Source organism: Schistocerca gregaria, chromosome 2, assembly GCF_023897955.1.
Source record: "Schistocerca gregaria isolate iqSchGreg1 chromosome 2, iqSchGreg1.2, whole genome shotgun sequence".
Taxonomy (NCBI): Eukaryota; Metazoa; Arthropoda; class Insecta; order Orthoptera; family Acrididae; genus Schistocerca; species Schistocerca gregaria.
Window position 1 is genome coordinate 913,037,901 of NC_064921.1, and position 16,281 is coordinate 913,054,181.

Consider the following 16,281-nt stretch of genomic DNA (forward strand, 5'->3'; position numbering starts at 1 on the left):
TCCGAGGCATTGGAAAGAGTCAGGAAAAGCCTCTCTCGGAACCAGCACAATACACAACTTCTACATGAGCAGTTGATAGTTTGGTAGCTCGTCCCCGACTGACTCTCCCTTCCACCTTTCTATCCATGCCAGTCACATTATGAGTGCGCTACAAAGTTCCGTTCCCGAGGGGAGCTACACCACCTTTTACATACAAAATAATTAAGAACCTTAAGTGAAGGTCAGCAGTTTGCATAACAGCCACCAAACATATTAAATAAAACAGAACATTTGCACATATTGACATTTCTACAACAACAAAATTATCTAAACAAAATTATTCAACCTCAAAGATAACCAAAGAGATTATATGAGAAAGACAAAACATCGTTTGCTCATATTGTGCATATTACAGATGCTACACTTCATTACAGTATCGAATTAATCATACACTAATTACAGAAGTTCAACGATGGGGTGTTGAACAAAACAGAAAGCTAAATGAATCAACATAAGGTATGTAGCGTGTAAGCTATGGTGTTACAAACTGCGTATTTACGTAATTAAGTTTCTACAGAACCCTCAGTGCAGGAATACTACTCGCACTTTGTCGATTTTTCTTATCTTTTCGTCATTTAAATTCTGTGGTAACAGTTGTACATTTTGATTGTGCCTCTAGGCAGCAAACCAGAGATATGATAGAAAATAAATTAAAAAAAATAAAATTTACGGGGAAGCTGTGAACAGCCTTTGATCTCATGTCTGGGGCAACGGATGTGCGGCTCTATCTGGAAGTGCGGAGCCGCGGAGGATGTTGCTGTGGTCAACCGCGCCAGTATTCCGCCGTCCGGCCGTGAACAATGAGCGACGCGGAGAGCACGCCGATGGGGCTCTTAGTCGCGCTGCTGCTGGCGCCTGCACTTCTGCTTCCAGGTGGGTCTCTGCTATTCTCAGGGACACACACATACACTCCTGGAAATTGAAATAAGAACACCGTGAATTCATTGTCCCAGGAAGGGGAAACTTTATTGACACATTTCTGGGGTCAGATACATCACAAGATCACACTGACAGAACCACAGGCACATAGACACAGGCAACAGAGCATGCACAATGTCGGCACTAGTACAGTGTATATCCACCTTTCGCAGCAATGCAGGCTGCTATTCTCCCATGGAGACGATCGTAGAGATGCTGGATGTAGTCCTGTGGAACGGCTTGCCATGCCATTTCCACCTGGCGCCTCAGTTGGACCAGCGTTCGTGCTGGACGTGCAGACCGCGTGAGACGACGCATCATCCAGTCCCAAACATGCTCAATGGGGGACAGATCCGGAGATCTTGCTGGCCAGGGTAGTTGACTTACACCTTCTAGAGCACGTTGGGTGGCACGGGATACATGCGGACGTGCATTGTCCTGTTGGAACAGCAAGTTCCCTTGCCGGTCTAGGAATGGTAGAACGATGGGTTCGATGACGGTTTGGATGTACCGTGCACTATTCAGTGTCCCCTCGACGATCACCAGAGGTGTACGGCCAGTGTAGGAGATCGCTCCCCACACCATGATGCCGGGTGTTGGCCCTGTGTGCCTCGGTCGTATGCAGTCCTGATTGTGGCGCTCACCTGCACGGCGCCAAACACGCATACGACCATCATTGGCACCAAGGCAGAAGCGACTCTCATCGCTGAAGACGACACGTCTCCATTCGTCCCTCCATTCACGCCTGTCGTGACACCACTGGAGGCGGGCTGCACGATGTTGAGGCGTGAGCGGAAGACGGCCTAACGGTGTGCGGGACCGTAGCCCAGCTTCATGGAGACGGTTGCGAATGGTCCTCGCCGATACCCCAGGAGCAACAGTGTCCCTAATTTGATGGGAATTGGCGGTGCGGTCCCCTACGGCACTGCGTAGGATCCTACGGTCTTGGCGTGCATCCGTGCGTCGCTGCGGTCCGGTCCCAGGTCGACGGGCACGTGCACCTTCCGCCGACCACTGGCGACAACATCGATGTACTGTGGAGACCTCACGCCCCACGTGTTGAGCAATTCGGCGGTACGTCCACCCGGCCTCCCGCATGCCCACCATACGCCCTCGCTCAAAGTCCGTCAACTGCACATACGGTTCACATCCACGCTGTCGCGGCATGCTACCAGTGTTAAAGACTGCGATGGAGCTCCGTATGCCACGGCAAACTGGCTGACCCTGACGGCGGCGGTGCACAAATGTTGCGCAGCTAGCGCCATTCGACGGCCAACACCGCGGTTCCTGGTGTGTCCGCTGTGCCGTGCGTGTGATCATTGCTTGTACAGCCCTCTCGCAGTGTCCGGAGCAAGTATGGTGGGTCTGACACACCGGTGTCAATGTGTTCTTTTTTCCATTTCCAGGAGTGTACATCCGCTGCAGTGTGCGAGAAACTCTGCTTATGCTCTTGTCCTATGTAACGCGTATTCGTTTATACTAGGCCGTGGGCTAAGGTATTCTGTGACTCACATTTCGTCTTCTAATACTGGAGACGCCATCAGAGGCTATAGAGACTCAGATAGTAGCTTCACATAAGAGCTCAGCGGGCCGAACTGTTTGTGTACGTTCATACGACAGTGGCATCGTGGCGTCCATCAGACCGCTATTTAAGACCGCGAAGTCGTTTCGACAAGTAGCCGGCGGGAGTGGCCGTGCGGTTCTAGGCGCTGCAGTCTGCCTCGGGCATGGATGTGTGTGTGATGTCCTTAGGTTAGTTAGGTTTAATTAGTTCTAAGTTCTAGGCGACTGATGACCTCAGAAGTTAAGTCGTATAGTGCCCAAAGCCATTTGAACCGTTTCGACAAGTATTATGGAGCACGTAGTGCGAAGAGTTGACGGTTCTATATTTAACAGTAGGAGCCAGAACTTGTCCAGATTCATTCCTTCTAGTTTTCTGTTAAAGTTTATCCTTCTTTAAATGCTTTGTGGCCTCTTTATACATCATAACATAGTTTATCCTTTTTAGTGCGAGGTCGCAAAAAGGCAATTATGTTTACCTCATTCGACGCCCCACATATTGTCTGCCACAATATTGTCTGGTAATGGCAATAGGATTGGGAGTGGAGATATCAGGGAGTGGAGATATCCAATGGTGAGCACAGCATTACGCTACGGACCATAGTTGAACTGCTTAGTCCACGAGCAACTCAAAGCTACAAAGCAGAGCAATGCAACGACAAGCAAAGAAAACGTTGCATTATATCATGGCCACCTCCCCCTTGGCAGTTCCTCCCCGGAGACCTAAATGGAATGATAAGGCAAGTAAATCAGAATTTAGATGCTGGACTTGTACTTAAATATAAATGAAAGTCGTCAGCCAGTAGGTGATATTTGTGTTGGGACGAATAGAAATGACACTTTTATTCAAAGACAATAATTACACTGAAGTAATGACGATTCATGCAGGTCCCCTGGACATACAAAAAGCAGGGTATGGTGTTTAATAGGGTGAGTAGTAACCACGGACAGCGGGGCACAATTTGCAGTGTGTTCCCGTGCTGAACACTAGGCTGGCAAGGAGTTCTTCAGGCAGGGCATTTCATTTCTCCATCAGCGCAGCTAACAATTGCTGGATGCTTTGGTACATGTGGACGTACTAGAGTACGTTTCCACAATGCATCCCACATGTCACTGATGGGATTTAAGTAGGGTAGGCCCCTCCATACACCGAATATAGTCTTGTTGCATGAGCTACTCTCCCCCCCCCCCCCCCCCCCCCCCCCCCCCCGATCGACCCAGTTGCGCTTTGGAATTCATAAAAATGAATTCAGGGTCGAATGCACTCCTAAAATGCTGCACCTGGGGAAGTGGTCACAACAATGTTGACTGGTGAGTGTGTGGTGTTCAAGGATTTGCAGGTGAGTACGCCCATCCAACATCATACCTCTCCATACGACAACACCTGGACCATCAAAAAGATCACGTTCGTAATGCTTTTAGGGCTGTACTTGTTTCTATCTCTCGCCATATGAGCGTGCGTCAAGTGGTTCAAATGGCTCTATGCACTGTGGGACTCAACATCAGAGGTCATCAGTCCCTAGACTTAGAACTACTTAACCCTAACTAAGCTAAGGACATCACACACATCCATGCCCGATGCAGGATTCGAACCTGCGACCGTGGCAGCAGCGCGGTTCCGGAGTGAAGCGCCTAGAACCACTCGGTCACAACGGCCGGCGAGGGTGCGTCTTGGACCACTACTCACACTGCATCGATATATCCGGAAAGTGCACGCGGTTCCAATTATCGTTGGTCGAGTCCCTGCGTTCTTGGTACTATCGCAAACGCTGACACCGATGTGCGGGTGTCAACTGAACTCAACGTACTGGTCGTCGGGTGAAGAGAACACCCGACGCAGGTGCCCCACCACCGTGGAACCTGAGACTGTGTGCCTTCAAGTTCTGTCAAATGCGGTTACAGATGCACCTGCTGTTTCTTAAGGGGTCCCTTCTCGCCTGCTGCATGGTGCAGCGGTTATTCATCTATTGCTGCAGTACTTCGTGGTTGACGACTTCATCTCTTTCGGGAAGCAGTGCCTATGGTTTGGAAGGCTCCCCATGCACGTGGAAGAATACTGTGAGCGCTACCGAAGATCTGGGCTACACTCTCCATACTTTTCGTTCTTCCAGTTTCCCGATGATTCGCCCCCATGTGAAATCATCCAAAGGTTGCCTCCGGACCAGGTTATAATGAAGAACACCACCACAATACACGGTAACTGTTTGCTGACTGACGTACGCTGTCTTCTTTAACTGCCTCGTGTTGTGAGGCCAACCACATTCGGCGCAATAGTCATGCTGACCTCACGCCATGTGACGTTCAGCTTCCTGTGCGACACTGAGAGACCTCTGACACATGTTCCCGCACTTTCATTCAATTCCGCCGAATAGTTAACATGTCATGTTACTTCATCTATCTCGTAGTATGTGATCATGTCACTGTGTTTACTGCATTACTCGTAAGTTCATGCCTTGTATGTTTTAAATGTTGACGGGGGTATTTAAATTTAAACAATACGAGTTATGAAAGAAAAAAAAATGTATTCTGATTGTTTGGGTAAAGTATAACATAGGTATACAGTTTGATCTTCGTCGTAAACAATACTTGTTACACTAAAAGTATCCGTCCCTCTTGACGTTTATTAGTTTCTTTAATGATTATTTATTAATAATATCCAGCTGCACTGCTATGTAAGTTGTTTATATTTTATCACAATGAGCCCATTTCGGCAAAGTGTCATCGTCAGGTCCTCTGTAAATACATAGATAAGCGATGGTCTTGATATAATGGTCTTGTAACTATGACCTGAAAAATTATAATATATCATTAGGTGTTTTACTGTACACGTAACATCGTTGCTGTCATGTCCTATCTGTTTTGGAATTATTACTCTCTCCCGGGTGTAGAGTGGAGATGTATATAGATGTTACTTGTTTTCCAAATACGCTACTTTTCTGACAGTTGGACGGCAGTGGGTCAGCGATGTTACATGTTTACATAGTTACCATTATAAATAAGTGATGTGTGAAATTCAGTTGTTTATTATTATTTTTTCCACACTGGTTCATTTCTATTTCCTCAAGGATGTTTAACAATGTTCCCTTTTGCGTAATATGGAGGATTTCTAATGCTTCGTTTATGGGTTTTACATAGAGTTTCTCTGCTTGTAAATGTTGAAAAATGTAGATGGGTTGTTTTCACTTCCTTTGGTGTGCTCTTTATATCTAATTGTGAAGTTTCTACCAGTTTGCCCTATGTAGAATTTTTGACGTGTGTTACAGAAGTTTTGTAAACGCCGGGATTGTTGTGTATGGGAATTTTCGAGCTGCCTTTGTGAATTTTGTGTTGGAGGCTGTGTGTGTTTTGAAATGCAAATGCAATGTCGGTTTTGTTGAATAAGTTGTTAATTTTGTTCGAGATGTTTCCTAGATAGGTCGTGGTTACGTGTTTTGTTTTCTTCTTTTTCGTTGTGTGTATGCTTAGTGTTATTTATTTATGTACATTGTACCTTTCAGGTTGTGTTTTATTGCGGGATAATTGTGTTAAAATTTTGGGGTCATAATCGTTTAGTCGGGCTGTTTATTCCTATATTTTTATTTCCCTCTGGATTCCTTCGTCTTCTAGTGGTAAGTTTATTCAAATCTTCAAATGTGTGTGAAATTTTATGGGACTTAACTGCTAAGGTCATCAGTCCCTAAGCTTACACACTACTTAACCTAAATTATCCTAAGGACAACACACACACGCATGCCCGAAGGAGGACTCGATCCTCAGCCGGGACCAGCCGCGGTAAGTTTAGTAATCTGTTCAGCATTATGTGGAAGAATACGAGTTTGTGGGTTTTTGGATGACATGAGCGTGCATTGATAATACGGTCTGATGTAGTAGGCTTTCTTTGAATTTGGAAGCAATGTTTGCTGTTAGTGTTCTTAATAGTTAGGTAGAGAAAGTTAATTGTTTTGTTAGTTTCGTGATTACGTATTTTATTTTCTTCTTTTCTATCTAGGAAACTAGCAAACATCTCGAACAAAATTAACAAATTATTCAACAAAACCGACATCGCATCCGGCGGTTTGCAAAGTTTCGAGTAACACATGTCAATAATTCTACATAGGGAAAAGTGGTAGAAACTTCAAAATTAGATATAAAGAGCAAACCAGAAAAAGTGAAAACAAACCATCTACATTTTTTCAACATTTACAAGCAAAGAAACACTATTTAAAATCCATAAACGAAGCACTAAAAATCCTCCATATTACGCAAAAGGAAACATTGTTGAACATCATTGAGGAAATAGACAGATTCAAACCTATAAGGAAAAAAATAAACAACTGAATTTCATACATCATTTATAATGGTAACTATGTAAACATGTAACATCACTGACCCACTGTCATTCAACTGTCAGAAAAGTAGCATATTTGGAAAACAAGTAACATCTGATATACATCTCCACTCTACACCTGCGAGAAGGTAATAATTCCAAAACAGACAGGACATGACAGCAACGATTTTACGTGTACAGTAAAACACCTAATGATATGTTATAAATTTTCAGGTCATAGTTACAAAACCATTATAAGACCATCGATTATCTATGTATTTACAGAGCACCTCACGATGGCAATTTGCCGAAATGGGCTCATTGTGAATGAGATAAAATATAAACAACTTACATAGCAGTGTAGCTGGATATTATTCATAAATAATCATGCCATTAAAAGACATATTTTGCTCTGCAGGCCCCAAAGAACAAAAGTTACTTTCATTCAGATAACAAGGAAAATCACTACTTACCTATAATAAGTCTCTTCACCACCGGACTGAAATAACAGTTTTAGACCGCTACCTACTTCGGCTGTGTATGGAACTGACCAAGTGATCGGGGTATTCTTACTCCTTTCCCGACATGAATCCTGTCGAACATTTAGGGTAAGATAGAGGGGTTAGTTCGAGCACAAAGTCCTGCACCGGCAACACTTCCACAATTACGGAGGGCTATAGAGGCAGCAATGGTTCAGTATATCTGCAGGGGTCTTCCAACGACTTGTTGAAGCCACGCCAAGTCGAGTTGCTGCATTACGGCAGGCAAAGAGAGGTCCGACATGATATTAGGAGATATCCCAGTCAGTGGAGATATCCCATGTCAGTGTACAGTGTTCTAAGTGCGAAAGGTATGTAACCACTATCAGACTGAGCGAGATGGCTCGCTGGACTCGCATTCGGGAAGCCGATAGTTCAAACCGGCGTCAAGCCATCCTGATTTAGGTTTTCCGTGATTTCCCTAAATCGCTTCAAGAAAATACCGGGATGCTTGCTTTAAAAGGACACGGCCGATTTGCTTCCCCATCCTTACCTAACCCGAGCTTGTACTCCGTGTCTAATGACCACGATGTCGATGGGTCGTTAAACACTAATCTTCTCTCCACTATCACATATTTTTACCATCGCTCGATTTACCAACACGCATAAATGACAACTACCAGCCGTTGATAGCCCTGACTTGTACAGACTGTCACAAAATTGATTATAGCGTTCCACGTTAAAACATATACTGCTTAGATCGCTGGACGGAAGCAAATTTCGTGACACATTCCGTAAATTATGCTGCACAGTAAAACGTCGCGACATACTAGTTGGAAAAATATGAATTATGTTGTGCTTACGGGTGAGAGCTACAAACCAAAAGACAACGAGCGCATTGGCATATCTACGTGGGTAAATATTAAAGGAAGCACGGAAACTTTTCAGAAATATTCCAGTTGCATAATAAAGAGATTGAAGGAGGTCTAAAACATACCTACGAGTACCTCTCAATGCTTTACTGAACCAGGAAAAACGCAGGAAAAGGACAAGATATATTTATATTTAGGTAATGTTGGCGACTAGTTGGGCAGAGACTGAGGTGTAATTGCCAAGAGACATGTGTTCTTTATTTTACGCTGTCGGTGTCGTAGGAAGTGACGTTGTCCGCTACGCTACATACTGGCAGCTGTTGGTTGGACATGCTTTCATTGATCATTTTTATGCGATTATTGTTTTCCCGTGTTCAAAGTTTGAGAGTATTGCAGTGTAACGTCTATATTTATCGAATTATTTCTTGTACGGACATAACCTGTTTGCATGTTCGTTTGCAGAATCACTAGCTGTACAACGACCCTAATCATCTTTTCCACCCTTAAATGTAATACCCACTCTACGAAAGTTTTTTCGGGAGTTAGTTCGCACCTGTGAAGCAACGCGACCTTACCACGATTTTGTGCATCGGACGTAGTTTCTAAAGCCGTAATCGCGAACCCAAACAATTACAATATTTGCTCTTAGAACACTGTGCACTGAGGTGACAAAATTCATGGGTATACCTTCTAACATAGTGTCGGACCTCTCTTCACCTGCCTTAACGCAGCAACTCGACTTGGCGTGACCTCAACAAGTCGTTAGAACTCGCCTGCAGAAATATTAAGCCATGCTCCATCTACAGCCGTCCATAACTGTGGAAGTGCTGCCGGTGCAGGATTTTGTGCACCAACTAACACCTTGATCTTATCCCAAATGTGCGACAGGATTCATGTCGGGTGATATTGGTGACCAAATCATTCTCTCGAATTGTCCACAACGTTCTTCAAACCAATCGCGAACAATTGTAGCCCAGTGGCATGGCGCAATGTCATCCATTAAAATTCCATAGTTGTCTGGGAATATGAAGTCCATGAACGACTGCAAATGGTCTACACGTAACCGAATATAAACATTTACAGTTCATGATCGGTTCAGTTGGACCAAAAGACCCAGTCCATTCCGTGTAAACACAGACCACAACATTATGGAACAACCAACAGCAAGCGCACTACCTTGTCGAGAACTTGGATCCATTTCTTCGTGGTGACAGCACCACACTCGAACCCTGCCATCAGCTCTTACCAACTGAAATCGGAATTCATCTGACCAGGCCACTGTTTTCCAGTCGTCTAGAGTTCAGCCGCTCCCTTGACGAGCGTAGGGCAGGTGCTGCAGGCGATTTCTCACTAGTAACAAAGATGCTCTCGCGATGGCCGTCTGCTGCCGCAGCCCATTAACTCCAAACTACGCCGCACTGTCCTAACGCCGTACGGATACGTTCGTCGTACGCCCCACACTGATTTTTGCCGTTATTTCACGCGGTGTTGCTTGCCTGTTAGCACTGAAAACTTGCGTGAACCCTGCTGCTCTCCGTCGTTAAGTGACGACCGACGGCCACTGCGTTGTCCATGGTGAGAGGTAACGCCTGAAATTCTGTATTCTCGGCACACTCTTGATACTGCGTATCTCGGAATATTAAATTCCCTTAAGATTTCGGAAATGGAATGTCCTACGCGTCTAGCTCCAACTATCATTCCGGGTTCAAAGTCTGTTAAGTTTCGTCCTGCGGCCATAATCAAGTAGGAAAACTTTTCACAAGAAATATCTGAGTACAAATGAGAGCTTTGCCAGTACACTGCCCTTTTACACCTTGTGTGCGCGATACTACAAGCATCTGTTCATACCGCTATCTCATGATTTCTGTCTCCCCACTATTCTTAACTATAAGCACTCTGTAACTGACCTTTGCCCTGTGTTTACCTAACTGAAATTTAATTTGGCTGTCGAACTTCTTCTGAAGCGTTTAGGCGGGAAACTATTGGGTTGTTTTATTTAGCAACAAATTATCCGACTATGCCGGCCGGGGCGGCCGAGTGGTTCTAGTCGCTACAGTCTGGAACCGCGCGACCGCTACGATCGCAGGTTCGAATCCTGCCTCGGGCATGGATGTGTGTGATGTCCTTAGGTTAGTTAGGTTTAAGTAGTTCTAAGTTCTAGGGGACTGACGACCTCAGCAGTTAAGTCCCATAGTGCTCAGAGCCATTGAACCATTTGAAATTATCCGACGGCCGTCACTGGTCACCTTGATTTCGATGTTCCACTAAAAATAGTGACTGCATCCTCCACCGGAGCAGTAACATACTTTGAGAAATTCCCCCTCAGATGTAATGCTTCTATTTACTATCGATCGTCATGTTTTGTGAGATCGAACTTTGGAAGTTAAATCCGTTCATTCAGCTTGGAACAGTTACTCAAGTTAATTTTTTATAAAGCTTTGCCATTTTATTTTTTATTTTTTTAAGAACTAGAATGAAACTGACAAGATATTAAATCACATTTTTCAGCACTTTAAGACCTTTCACATTTCAGATAAAGTTAATAAATGTTATCTGAATAAAGAAAATATACTGTTGAATCTTTAAGATGACTTCATGCAAGTGAATGTTGCTCAAATGATGTAGCAAAGCGAGATATCAAAAATACATAGTGTTACGACTCCTTCGGTTTAAGGAAACACTGCAGCTACTGCTGCTGCTGTTGCTGTTTAATCATTTCAACGTAAGGTTTAAGTAAAATTAAATGTATTTTCAAATCAGACAGTAACACTATGAAGGTAAAAGTGACAATACATTGAAAAAAACGAGTTGAATTAAGTCTGACTCTCCTTTACATTAATGAAAGTTTAAAACTTCGTAGCTTCTCTCAATAAGTGCAGTGCAGTTGATGATGCTGTAGCAATAACACCTCTGCCAATTCTACGCGTCTCTGGCTAAAACGATCTGACAATGGCGTCGCGAAGGCTGCACATATTTGGCCTACTCTAAGCAAAGTTTTGCAATCGCTGTAAACACATTATTGAGCCTGGTAATTCTCGCGACGACGGCAAGTAATTACGAAAGACGATATTCTAATACAGAAATATTAGTAAACGGTTTCCTCCGATATCTGGTGCAAATGATAGCACAAAGTGCAAAGTTCTGCGGAGTGCACCTTACCCAAACGTAAATGACAAGGGTAAAACCGGGGTCTCTTTCAAGCGTAATTGCATCCTCCTTTCTTATGCATATTTTGCTACTTTTTGCAGTAATAAATAATATTAAGTTTCAGGATGAGTGCAGACCGTACATAAACATTTGTTTCATTTTTTAAACTCTGGAACAGTAGTTTAATTCTATACTTGTCAATGTAATTAAGACTTTATAAAATGTACCAAATAAATACGTCAGATCTTAACAACACACTACATAGATTGAGCGAAGTGGAGCTCTACTTAGCACACTGGACTCGCATTCAGGTGGACGACGGTTCAAACCCGCGTCCGGCCATCCTGATTTAGGTTATCCGTGATTTTCCTAAATCGCTTCAAGCAAATGCCGGAATGCCGAGAATGCTTCCGGGTTGTATGGATGTGGTCCATGGATCTCCCTGTCGTTTCGTCCAAAGCTCCTTTAGACGTCTTCGGAGGTGCTCCTGGTTGTGCTGAGTCTTGTCGACTGACGAGTCGGACGTCGAAGAACGGCCTAAATACCGTGGAAAGAGGGCGTGGGCGTTGTCTGGATTTCACATGATAGCAGAGATAAACCTTGTCAAGAATAAAATATGACTATCGATCATAGTACGTCAAAGATAAAAAACCCTCATCGATTCTGTGGCGCCACTGTCCATATATCGCTGAGTTTCATAGCTTCTTCTTTTCTGTTGAAATTATCCCCATGTTTAGATATATCTATGGCTTCTCTATATAGCCGTGGATAATAGTTCGTCATAGTACATAAAACTTCAGTTTCCGAAAATTTCACTACGTGATCACCCGACTGAAGAGCATGTTCCGCCACGGCTGACTTGTCTGTTTTCCCTATTCGGCAAAGACTTTTATGTTCCTTCAACCGTGTATTCAGACCTATCTTTGTAGTTTCAATGTAGACCATATCACATGTAAACGGAATTTTGTATACACCACCTGCAGACAGAGGGGGACGTTTATCCTTAACGGCACGAGGTCTGAAAATCGGTCGAACGTTATGTTTCCTTAAAATCTTGCCGATTCGATCCGTTACTTTTTTGATGAATGGCAGAGAAACCGTGTTCTTCCATCGCTGGATCCTATCGTTGTCCTTAGGCCTCCTGTTATCGGTCGCAAAACTCTATTTCCTTACTGGAGTACCCATTCTTCTCAAACGCCTGCTTTAGATGTTTTAACTCGGCGTCCAGGTATTCCGGCGCACAAATTCTTTTAGCTCTGTCCACTAGACTTTTAATTACACCTCTTTTCTGTTGTGGATAATGGTTAGAATCCTTAAGCAAGTATTTGTCGATACGTGTAACCTTTCGAAAGACTTTATGTTTCAAGTTACCATCAGTCTGTCTCATAACGGAGACATCCAGGAAGGATATTGCACTGTCTTTCTCCATTTCCATGGTAAACTGGATTTTAGGATTTATACTATTTAAATAACAAAAGAATTCCTCTGAAGCTTTTTTGCCATGTGACCAAACCACAAATCTATCATACACGTATCGATACCATCCACATGGATTTTAAAGAAACATAACGTTCGACCGATTTTCAGACCAACTAAGAAAATAGGCCAAGCACCTCGTTCCGTTAAGGATAAACGTCCCCCTCTGTCTGCAGGTAGTGTATACAAGATTCCGTTTACATGTGGTAGGGTCTACATTGCAACTACAAAGAGAAATGTGAAGCGGAACATGCTCTTCAGTGGGGTGATCACGTAGTGAAATTTTCGGAAACTGAAGTTTTATGTACTATGACGAACTATTATCCACGGCTATATAGAGAAGTCATCGATATATATAAACATTGGCATAATTTTAATAGAAAAGAAGAAACTATGAAACTTAGCGATATATGGACAGTGGCGCCACAGAATCGATGAGGGTTTTTTATCTTTGACGTACTATGATCGATAGTCATATTTTATTCTTGACAAGGTTTATCTCTGGTATCAAGTGAAATCCAGGCCACGCCCACGCCCACTTTCCACAGTATTTAGGCCGTTCTTCGACGTCCGACTCGTCAGTCGACAAGACTCAGCACAACCAGGAGCAACTCCGAAGATGTCCAACGTAGCTTTGGATGAAACGTCATGGATTGAAGAGTTCCATGGACCAGGCCATACCACCCGGAAGAATTCTCGGCAGTTGAAAAATCCGGTCGTGAAAGCCTTCGTTGTATAAATGCCGGAATGGTTCTTTTGAAAGAGCGCGGCCGACTGTTTTCCCCTTCTTTCCCTTACTCCAGCTTTGGGTTAAGTTGCTTTGTGTGCGCCCTATTATATATCTTGTATAGACAAATTTCCCCTGTCGTAAATGGGATTGCATAGTATAGACGTAGCTGTAGCTGTAGACTCAGGGCTGTTGGTTTGCATGCCAGACGTCTGTAGACCTGTCTGTAACTCGTGGAAATACAGAGAAAGACTTTATTGTGGAGTTAGTATCCTCGCTAACCCAATTGCGCTGTTCGTAGCTACATTCCGCTTCTGTCTGTAGAACTGTTCACGTCACACCTGTGCCTGGAGGGTGAGGAGGGGGGGGGGGACGGGACGTAACCGATGTAATTACAGAAATATTACAGTGCCTGACAGAAAAAGGGAAAATAGCCAGAGGGAAAGAGGAAGCGAAATGAAACTTCACGCATTAAACTGTTATTTCATGTTATTGCAGTGATCACAAATTCGAGTCAAATATACACTCCTGGACATTGAAATAAGAACACCATGAATTCATTGTCCCAGGAAGGGGAAACTTTATTGACACATTCCTGGGGTCAGATACATCACATGATCACACTGACAGAACCACAGGCACATAGACACAGGCAACAGAGCATGCACAATGTCGGCACTAGTACAGTGTATATCCACCTTTCGTAGCAATGCAGGCTGCTATTCTCCCATGGAGACGATCGTAGAGATGCTGGATGTAGTCCTGTGGAACGGCTTGCCATGCTATTTCCACCTGGCGCCTCAGTTGGACCAGCGTTCGTGCTGGACGTGCAGACCGCGTGAGACGATGCTTCATCCAGTCCCAAACATGCTCAATGGGGGACAGATCCGGAGATCTTGCTGGCCAGGGTAGTTGACTTACACCTTCTAGAGCACGTTGGGTGGCACGGGATACATGCGGACGTGCATTGTCCTGTTGGAACAGCAAGTTCTCTTGTCGGTCTAGGAATGGTAGAACGACGGGTTCGATGACGGTTTGCTTGTACCGTGCACTATTCAGTGACCCCTCGACGATCACCAGAGGTGTACGGCCAGTGTAGGAGATCGCTCCCCACACCATGATGCCGGGTGTTGGCCCTGTGTGCCTCGGTCACATGCAGTCCTGATTGTGGCGCCCACCTGCACGGCGCCAAACACGCATACGACCATCATTGGCACCAAGGCAGAAGCGACTCTCATCGCTGAAGACGACACGTCTCCATTCGTCCCTCGATTCACGGCTGTCGCGACACCACTGGAGGCGGGCTGCACGATGTTGGGGCGTGAGCGGAAGACGGCCTAACGGTGTGCGGGACCGTAGCCCAGCTTCATGGAGACGGTTGCGAATGGTCCTCGCCGATACCCCAGTGAGCAACAGTGTCCCTAATTTGATGGGAAGTGGCGGTGCGGTTCCCTACGGCACTGCGTAGGATCCTACGGTCTTGGCGTGCATCCGTGCGTCGCTGCGGTCCGGTCCCAGGTCGACGGGCACGTGCACCTTCCGCCGACCACTGGCGACAACATCGATGTACTGTGGAGATCTCACGCCCCACGTGTTGAGCAATTCGGCGGTACGTCCACCCGGCCTCCCGCATGCCCACTATACGCCCTCGCTCAAAGTCCGTCAACTGCACATACGGTTCACGTCCACGCTGTCGCGCCATGCTACCAGTGTTAAAGACTGCGATGGAGCTCCGTATGCCACGGCAAACTGGCTCACACTGACGCCGGCGGTGCACAAATGCCGCGCAGCTAGCGCCATTCGACGTCCAACACCGCGGTTCCTGGTGTGTCCGCTGTGCCGTGCGTGTGATCATTGCTTGTACAGCCCTCTCGCAGTGTCCGGAGCACGTATGGTGGGTCTGACACACCGGTGTCAACGTGTTCTTTTTTCCATTTCCAGGTGTGTACAAAGCACTTTGTAGTGTGAGCCCATTTTGCTCTTCTCTCTGGCCTAGTTTCATGAGCCGATTATGTCGGGAAGTGTCATAAGGCCGTTTATTCTTTCCTGAGGCAATCTGGCCCACAAGTGTTGTAACTCATTGATGGTTACAAAGTTTATGTTTATTCAGTATCTGCATGCTTGCCTCGACGAGCTAAAATGAAGTTAAAAAGTAGTTTTCCTTCGCTGCGCGAGTATAACAGTTGTGAACTCCGTTACATGTGTAAGTTTGTATCGGTACTGGAGGCCTGCTCGGATAGCCAAGGTGTTTAAGGCGACTGATCGCCATAAGCGGGAAATTTGGGTTCGCAAACAGCTGAGCGTCAATACGTATACGCAGATACTGGCACTGGGACGGATATGACGCTAGAGCTGGTTCTACACATATTCTATCGGGGACGGATATCATGTATTTGCTGGCCACGGTTCATAGAGACTCGCGTCATGTATGGACGAGCATTGTCCAATTGAAAAATGGTATCGCCATGCTGTCGCATGAGAGGTTTCGTCATTCACAACCAGCCGTGACATGTAGTTATACCGGATGGCTACCCACACCGTGACACCGCTAAGCCTCTCCAAAACATTGGAAGCAGGTTGCCGCCCTGCTCACTGATGATCCATGATTCACCGTTAACACAATGCGACGCTATTTATCCACAGTTTCCTGGTCACAGAATCACTTTAAATGCAGCAGTATGTGTGGTAATTCTCTGGTCTGGCTGTTGATAGTCTGCGACCAATTGTAAGGGATGATACAGAAACGTTGTAGGAAGT

At 45.1% G+C, this 16,281-nt stretch overlaps 1 protein-coding gene across 1 annotated transcript in view; it reads left to right on the forward strand.

Moving 5' to 3' along the window:
• Positions 1-815: 815 nt before the first annotated feature.
• LOC126336644 (uncharacterized) overlaps positions 816-16,281 on the forward strand; it is a 53,646-nt gene continuing 38,180 nt past the window's right edge. Inside the window, exon 1 of the mRNA XM_050000567.1 lies at positions 816-912. Within this exon, the coding sequence (XP_049856524.1) occupies positions 840-912 (73 nt within the window). The 5' untranslated portion in view covers positions 816-839. The remainder of the gene's footprint in view (positions 913-16,281) is intronic.